General features: G+C 36.3%; 1 protein-coding gene across 1 annotated transcript; it reads right to left on the reverse strand.

Moving 5' to 3' along the window:
* Nucleotides 1-1,207: 1,207 nt before the first annotated feature.
* Nucleotides 1,208-7,418, reverse strand: LOC113772301 (polyamine oxidase 2). Its single transcript, XM_027316889.1, has 10 exons — nt 6,853-7,418; nt 5,372-5,487; nt 5,199-5,287; nt 4,913-5,026; nt 4,359-4,446; nt 4,140-4,225; nt 3,957-4,059; nt 3,671-3,768; nt 3,140-3,569; nt 1,208-2,312 (listed from the first exon to the last, which is right to left on the reverse strand). Exons 1-10 carry the CDS (start codon nt 6,893-6,895, stop codon nt 2,004-2,006), a joined length of 1,476 nt encoding a protein of 491 aa, XP_027172690.1. The 5' UTR covers nt 6,896-7,418; the 3' UTR covers nt 1,208-2,003.
* Nucleotides 7,419-9,170: the final 1,752 nt, after the last annotated feature.

Consider the following 9,170-nt stretch of genomic DNA (forward strand, 5'->3'; position numbering starts at 1 on the left):
AGCAAAAAAAAAATTGAGTCCTAAAAAAGACAAAAAAAAATGTTTTTCTAGTTTGAAAACATTTTAAATAAATTTCTTTTTTTGTATTTACGTCATCATACTTTTGTCTCTATTTTTAACTTTTGATTAATATACTTTTTATTTTGTAATAGTGAGACAACCAAAGGGTAATGTTGGAAAGAAACTATGTTCTCTTTCTTAAAATGAATAATTTAATAGTATATTTTGAATTAAAATGTTGAAAATAAGGGAGCTAAGTGAAATTTTTGAAATATTATTAGAAACCTTAAGGAAAGTTTCTGAAATTATTCCTAATCCTAAGAATCTTTTTCTTCTTCTTTGATCCCCCAAGGTTGAGCTTAAAGGAATCCAACCCAAGTGCTAGGGGGAAGTTAGGAAGTTGCGTTCCACCATCTAATCAAAGTAAGTCTAGTTGTCTAATTAGTTTAATTGTGATTTAATTTGGATTGGATGTTGGGTTGATGATGAATTGAATATTGGGTATGGTGGATTTTCGGTTGGTTTTCTTGAATCTTTTGTTAGGCTATACTTTTGAGATGTTTTTTACTTCTTGATTTTGGTTGGAGACGGAGTGTTTGCCTAGAATGCAGTTTAAGAGAGTTTTTGGCTGTTTCAAGAGATGAAAAATCTTGGGTAGAAATTGAACGATTTGAATTCACTACATTAATTTTAAGTTTATTATGCAATAATATAATTATGGGGTACAAAATTATGTATTTGGATGACTATGGAGGCTTAGAGATGATTTAAGGTAAAAATAGAACATGGGAACCAAAACTGGAACTCATCTCTGTCTCGAATCCATCCCCTGAATCCGTCATCGGATTCTTTGCGGATACTTGGATTGCATTCGGCTCAATGCACTGTCATACTGTAATATTTTGGTCATATGTTGACATAAAAACCTCAGATTTAAGTGCCATTGGTTACATTGGAAACTAAGCTAAACTCAAAGGCCTTTAAGTACATGTAAAGATTTCACTCCAATTATAAGAATCGGTGAACCTTTAAAACTGACCCTTGTGTTGTTCTCTTCATTAATTTCTTCGCCACAGAGGAAATTTCAGATTACCTTTTCCGTCCTAAATAAAAGAATTATATACTTGTATACATGCAAATGGGAGGCCTTTTTTTTTCCCTCGTCTTCCGTGTCTTGTAAACAAGTGATATTTCTTTGTAGCCTTGGTAACTTGTATTGATATGGTTCTTTTCAACATGCCAACAGGAGAGAATTTTACAATTTGTCAGACTTGCAAAGCGTATTCCGTTCAGGCGTACATCTGTGGTATCACAATGGTCTAAGAAGTTCGGGCTAGTAAAGTAGTACAATCTGAAGTTCATGGAAGATATGCAGCGTGGAACAAAACTACCAATAGGGCCATTGCTTTACTGCTGTCCGGTGAAGGAAGGAATTTTATTCCTGCTTGATGCTGGCAATGAACAAAATGAACGCATGACTTTCATATGAGCTGGAATTAATGCATGTGGCATTTCATTCGATCCACATTTGAGCAACAAAATGCGCCATGGGATCAGACATGACTGCTTTGACTACCGTCCTTTAGCAGAGCAAATGCAAGCATCCGAAAAGCAAAGCTTACCAGGTTCTTTTCTCCAGAAATACACCAGACAGTTCATCTACAAAGCGCCTCCAACTTTACCGTTCCCGTAGAGTGGATGGAAGCCTCTACAACTTTTAGCGTCTGAATAAGTTTCCATAGACCAGATGACAGAATACTATAGGCTATATAACAACCAAAGTTGTTTTTTAAGTTTTTCAATGTCCCGACAATACAACTTTATTCAAACTCACAAGGAAGACCGACCACACGAATATTAACTGCCGCTTTTATCATTCATTAGGAAACCTAGTTTTTTTTTTTTTTTGGATTCCCAGATTTCTCAAAAAGCAGGCAGCACATATTTTTCAGGCCAATTCACATGTTGGAACATGTAAATGGTTTCTAAACCCGAACAAACTGTTACATTCGGGAGATCAACAATGGGACGGAGATTGGCGGGTCCTCGCCCATCACTGGATGGAGTATATCCAATTCCCCATATCTTTCCAAGACACGCATCCTGCAATCCTCAGCAGCCAATAGACCAGTGGAGTATGCTCCATGTACAGAACCTGGGTACTCGAAACTAGTTGCTTCCCCAGCAAAAAATAAGTTATCCACGGGGATCCTTAGCCTCTCATACAGATCATGGGGTTTACCCACCATATCATAGCTGTAGGAGCCCAGTGTGTTTTCATCTGCGCCCCAATGAGAAACAAGGTACTGAATCTGCAAATTTACCAACAAAAATGTCACTGCTAATATGAAAAAAGACTTAAAACAGTAGTTAACACCTATTGCAGAATTCAATGACGACTGTTTTCATGTTTTGCTTTGCTAGAGCTCAAATATCCCCGCACGAAGGTGACGAAAGCAGAAGTATTTCGAAAGATACCCAGACGCCTAGTAAATTTCAGATATCCCACGTCAGGTTTATCATCAAGTTCAATTACTTGTGAGAACGTTACTAAGCCACAGACAAGGAAGACAACATCTCGAGAAATCTTGCTATGATAACCATTCAACCTTTGCCTAATAGTGGATTTTTATGCGAAATTCTAGACAACAGAATGCATACTTAGTCCATCCGAGTAACCACCCTTTTTCTTTAACATAGATAAAAAGAAAATAATTACAAAAATGGTAAAGAATGTCACTGGAATCCTTGAAGTGCAGCTTCAAAGATTACTATAATAGCTTTCTTAACCACAATATTGACTGATTGTACCGGCTTGAAGAAACAGGCTGAATTATTTTCAACCAAACACAAAATGTAACTTTAAGCCCAGAACAATTATATATCGTGCCAAAATGTTCAACTCGGGTCAGAAAAAGATCATATTAACATGGCTCTCCAACCCACCCCCACCCCCCCCCCCCCCAAAAAAAAAAAAAAAAAAACCTCTCTCCCAAAGAACCAAAAAAAAAGGCAAATACAAGTCATAATGCCTCGGTAATCACAGAAGCTAGACCACAGAATCAACATAAAAATAAAAGAATCTATAAGCAAGCAAAGGAACATGGGCATAAGATAAGTAATGAGTTGCAAAATTTACCGGTTCAGAAGCGTTGGGAAGGATTCTCTTCAGCTGCATGTAAGCAAAACTAGCAGCAGCCTCATCTGACATTTTCTCAATGTCGCGGGCCAATTGCCCAGCAGGCATATAAACAAGGACGGAATGACCAGTGGCCTTATGTAGATTAAGAAAGTAACTGCACTCGTAAGAAGACTCTGCAACCACTCCCAAGAACTCTACATTTGGCCAAAACACCGTCTCAAAGTGTAAAACTATCTTGTTCTCAATACCTATTCCGAGGTCATTGATAGCTGCCTCCTTCCACTCTGGTAATCTCGGCTCAAATTTGATACGGTTTGATTTAAGAACACCAAGAGGGACAGCCACAATAGCAGCATCTGCTACGAAAGTTCTCCCATCTTCCACAGTTACTTTGACTCCATGGTAACGTCTTACAATTTTTGTAACCCTTTAGGAGAAAAAAAATTGACTAACTGCTTGATTATTGGGAGTAACAAGCAAGAAATTAAGGAAATATGGTATGGTAAAGTAAGAAATCAAGTCAATTACCTATGACCCAAACGAATGTCAAGACCTTTGGCAAGGGTATTTATAACCGGAAGATAACCCCTGACCATAAGTCCATGTCCACCAGGAAGCAACTCCTCCTGCAAATACGAAATACAAGGTAAACAAGTCAAGGTTCAGGGTGTCATTTTACCATTGTTTAACACATAGGTAGTCATTCGCAAAAGAGATTCTATCTTCCAAATCCTTCCCTACCCCTGAGATCCAGCAAAAGAAGAAGAAACGTCCACATAAAAATACAGCTAAAGCACTAGGCGAAGAAACTAACCTGGTCCCAGCATTTAAGTGATATGGTCTCAGCATCTGCAGCAAACCAGCCTTCCATTCTACACAGGTACCATTGCAATACCTTATAATCAAGCCCCTCCAACCTGTACCACTATGCATTAGAAGCTTTAATAAACTGTACCAAAAATAAAAGCATTTAAAGTACAAGGATTTCGAGTTCAACCTTAAATCTGGCCTCCTTTCGAAAACAATAGAGATTGCACGAGATATTGGCATATCTTCCCTAAAATCTTGCCTGACTAAGTCCGTCTGCACAAGACGACAGCATAAATCAACAAAAAAATATGCACACAAGAAAAGAATGTTGGTGATATTTTGATGTGTAACAAAAACGATTTCAATTAGCCAAAAGCTACGGAAGAGAAATAGGGAAAGCACGTGCCTCCTTCAGAATGCTCTCAAATATCTGTCCAACCTTTGACACTAAATCCTGTGCAACTTGATTTCCATCCATATCAAAAAGCGCATAGCTGAATAAAAAAAAAATCACCTTATATAGCATAGAAGATAGTCATGAAACAAGAATTGATAAATAAATTCAAAAAGCAGTAAAAAGGAAAAAGATAACAGCTTCTTCTTGTGGTTATGGTTAACCTTATTCTATTATGAGGTGTCTGTTAATTAGGGATCGAATGAAACTCATACTACCTGAACCAAGTGCAGTATTCCATCAGAGCAATGACTAAATAGGAAAGGGCAAGTGAGATTGAATCAAGTGCCAAGAATCAAAATATGCAGACCGCAAGGAGAAACTTTAGATGTCTTAGTCAAAGGCTTAAAACCAATACGTACATTGTTACGTTAAGCTTATCTAAAATGACATGTCGCAAGGAAATCCATAAAGATCAATTACTTTACAACAAAATCTCTCTTATTCTGCAACATATAATGCGTACAGAATATGCAAATTGAAAAGGAAAGGACAATAATGCAAACCTCTCCAAATCATGGTCATATAAAACTGAGTTGTCACCACTTGTTCGATAGAGAGGTAATCCTAGTCTCCCTATAACAGGTGCCAGTGGATTCTCTTTGCACACCCCATGTAACCTAGCATAAGAAAATGGAATTTTAACCGAAAAGAAAAGCAAATGATATCTGTCTAATGCATCCAAAAGATCAAGATATGAAGAGAAGATACAGTTTTTTTTTCCTGATCAGGTTTTTTTCTTGGTTTTGGGGTTTTTGGTGTGTGGGGGGGGGGGGGGCCTGTTCTACATACCAGGATGCACCAAGATCAACTGGAAAACCAAATGAGTAATCAGTATGAACTCGACCACCGATTCTGTCCCTAGATTCCAACACAGTGACCTACAAACACATACATTCTCTATAAGCATTATAAACAGCAATCATACCTTTAATAAAGGCATAAACATATATTGTCCTTCCAACCTGAAATGAAGCATCATAAAGAGCTCGTGCAGCTGCAATGCCTGCAAAGCCACCACCTATGACTATCACAGATGGTGATGATGCATGCCTTCTCTCCACATTCGAATAGCAAAGAGCTACACAGAAATAAAGACAGTAAGATAATTACTAAAAGACAGGATTTGCAAACCACTGATAAGTATCTCATGCAGGTATTTTTCATCATATCGCCATAAAATTTCATAAGAGAGTCCAGATAGAGAGAGGTCACATTCAAGCCACCGAATTCGCAGAGCGCAGAAAAATTTTTAACTACATTGACCATGTACACCTAAGACTCCACTCAACTTCCAAAATTAAGCACTTTGATTCCACCATCCTTCCTTGACATTTGTACCACCTATTATCTAAAGCACTACCATTTTAAATGCAGATCATTCCAGCACGAGAAGTGCATATTGCATTATATTCACGTCCAGTGTTCTTGCTTGCATGGCTGTATAGTACATGATATAACATAGTAACAAACATGCCTAGATGTGGACATGCAGCAAAAACTAACGTATGAAGAGCAGCAATGAGAATACATCATCTCTATCCCAGCAACTGTTTTAAGTACTGCATAGCTTAATAAGTGAACCGAGGACACAAGAAGTCCATACTCATGAATAGCTTATCCACTCTCCATTTGCTAAATAACTAGCAATTTCTAGACCCAGAGCTGAAATAACCTGATGCCTTGCAGTAGATTTTATCATATCAGATGCAGTCAAAAACCAAATTTACTTCCTTTTTTTTTTGTTGGGGGCCCCCGGGGGGGGGGGGGGGGGTGTGGTTGGTTAACACTTTGTCCAATCCATTCAACTCTAAACTCATGGACTGTTAAAAACAGATGGATCATAGAAGTACTGAATATGGTCCAGTCCCTCCTGCTCTCGCGGAATGATCTATGGTACAAAATCCGCAACTAAAGGATTTTCCTTTCATCTTAATCTTGTGATTCTTACCATTCACATTCACGAAAAGAGTCGTCTTTTTTTTTTACCATTTATCTTTTTGATTGGAGCAGGGTCATTTTGGGTACTATAGTCCAATAGTGCTACTATAACTTTCTAATTACTCTACGGAAATCTCGTTGAACATTCTTTCTTTCCAATCGTCGGTGGCATGGCAAAAATCAACAAAAACACTAATAAACTTTTTTTAAAAAATCAGTAAACAGAGCTGAAAAAATCGTCGGTGGCATGGCATGGGATATTCTCTCCAGTAAACTTTTCTTCGTTTAACTTAAAAAAAGCACACGAATACTATAGATCAAACTAGAGCTGAAAAACCAGTAAACAGCATCCAGATTAAACTGATTATGATGTAAAACAAAAAAATGACACAATTAAACAGATAAAATGAGCTTATAAGCTCAAAACTGAACCCAGAACCTTAAAAGGAAAAAAAAGTTTAAAAGAAGAATCAGAAAAAGGAATTAAAAGAAAAAAAAAACAGACCTTTTTGCAATTGGGGATTACTCCTCTTGTCTCTTGAGTCCATGAATAACAGATGATCCGCGATAAAATTCACAATTCGAAAGCTTACGATTTAAACTCAGTAATAACCTCAATTTAGAGAATCTTAACAATAACAGGGACAACAAGGAGACGGAATGAAGAATAAAATCATTAATGAAAAAGAGGAAAACACCGAATTGAGGAGAATAATGAAGAAAAAACACAAGAAACGAATAAACGATGGAGCGATTCGAATAAGAATTAGAATTTAATGATTGATGAAGCTTATTTCCCAAACACCTCCTCATGCGTATTCCAAACCTACCCCAATTTCGGCTCTCTCTACTAATTCCACTCCTAATCAAGCCCTAACCAGCAATCGATCAGGATAATAATCCAAATTCCAGAACTTTGGAATTCAATCGATTGCTATTTTCTCCTTTTCTTCAGTAATCAGCGATTCTAATTCTAGAGAGAGAATCTTTCTGCCTGGTAATGGAGGAATGAGAAGTCTAGAGAGAGAAAGGGAGACGCAGAGAAGACGAATGGAAATTGAAAATACTGAAAGCTGGCAGGTGGGAAAATGGATTTACAGCTCTTAATGTATTTATAGACTTTTTTATTGGGCTGGGCCACACGCATTACAGGTTGGTCCAAGGAGTTCTGATATGGTACGTCGTGGACTACTGTGGACCAGTAGTTTCGTGGTGGATGCATTTGATTGGATTCCTTTTTGTGGAGTTTTTCTTCTTTGTTTTATATTTTATATTTTTAGTTTTTAACCAGAAACTGGTTGTAAGAATTAGCAGAAGGGGAATATTTGGTACAGCTTGTAATATTCCATTTTGTTTTCTGTTTTTGGCTAAGAAGGAAACAGAAATTTCTACCTTTTTATGAAATTTTCTTTCTTTTTCCTTATGGGAAGTATTAAGCAACTTACCTTTTTATGATTTTTTTTCCTTTTTCTTCCTGGGAGTTATTAATTAATTTTCCTTTTTTTGTTTGAGATTTTCTTTCTTTTGTCTTTTGGGAATTGATTAAGTTACATTTTTTATTATATTTTCCTTTCCTTTTCTTTTTGTGAATTGATGAAATTACCTTTTTTATTACCTTTTCTCTCCTTTTGTTTTTGTAATAATTTGTCATATTAACACACACAAAGACAATTATTGTACTTTTGTATTTAAACATTTTTTATTATCTTTTCTCTCCTTTTGTTTTATAGCAATAATTGGTTAAAGGATAATTCTAACAGTGTTCAATGGACATTCATTGAGACATTTAAATCATACATAATTTATCATATCAATACGCTAAATGACAATTATTATACCCCTACATTTAGATTTTTTTTCCAAATTAAATACAATTTTCCAAAAAGTTAATACATAGAAACCATTAGCCAAACCGTTGATTTAACTAACTAACTTTATTTGTTTTTTTCAAAACCTTCCCGACCTTCTCCACACCCTGGCCATTCCAATTGAGATTTGAATCCTCAACCCTCAACTCGACAGCGGGAAAATCAATTTAATTGCCTAACCTTAAGCAACTGTCACAAAGCATATCTGTCACCAATAGTGATTTGAAAGCATTTGCAACTAACCTAACCATATTAATTGACCTTATCTTTTCACCAATTGATCTTTGGACAAGGACTTACACATTCAAACCTCTTTTACATGTGTATCAGACAGGGACATATACATGCCCTTTATTCTTTCTTTGGTTGGATGGACTTTGATATTTAAAGAGTCACAAAACATGGTTGGACATATTGCTGTCCCCTCTATAAACATGCAGCTTTCTTTTTTCTTATTTTTATTTTTGGGCCAGAAAACATGTAACTTTCTTTTGATTGACTAGCATATTATGAGGTGGGTGTGGGTCTATTTATGTTTTCTTCCACAAGTTTATCATATATAAAGAGTAACTTTTAACAAATCATATATTAAACCTAAAAAGGACTAATTGTGATTCATTAGTTGCTTTCCATGCAATGCTTGCCGCATGCCACAAATCCACTCACGTCAGTGTACCTAATTAGGGGTAGAACTCTATCTGTGCTTTTTCAATCCAAAAATTAGCATGTAAAATACTTTTTTTTTAAGTGGGAAGTTTTAAATTCAGAATTTTTTTCCTTTTTTTTTTTGCCTCCCAAAGCCAGTAAGCAGCAGGATTAGGTGTCGATAATTGGACGCAAATGATTATCCCCAAGCTGACTTGTGTACCCAAAAAAACTGCATGATACATTACGTGGTAGTATTCTTGTCTTATATATAAAGCCTTTTGGACTAATAAATGCACAAATATTTAGG

The sequence above is a fragment of the Coffea eugenioides genome, chromosome 5 (genome assembly GCF_003713205.1).
Source record: "Coffea eugenioides isolate CCC68of chromosome 5, Ceug_1.0, whole genome shotgun sequence".
In the NCBI taxonomy this organism is placed as follows: Eukaryota; Viridiplantae; Streptophyta; class Magnoliopsida; order Gentianales; family Rubiaceae; genus Coffea; species Coffea eugenioides.

Excerpts from the sequence above, each read along its gene's own strand:
- LOC113772301 (XM_027316889.1), bottom strand. The coding sequence starts at position 6,895 with ATGGACTCAAGAGACAAGAGGAGTAATCCCCAATTGCAAAAAG. Across the intron at positions 5,027-5,198 it reads GTTGATCTTGGTGCATCCTG|GTTACATGGGGTGTGCAAAG; the intron begins GTATGTAGAACA and ends TTCTTATGCTAG. Across the intron at positions 4,060-4,139 it reads GAAAGGAGGCCAGATTTAAG|GTTGGAGGGGCTTGATTATA; the intron begins GTTGAACTCGAA and ends ATAGTGGTACAG.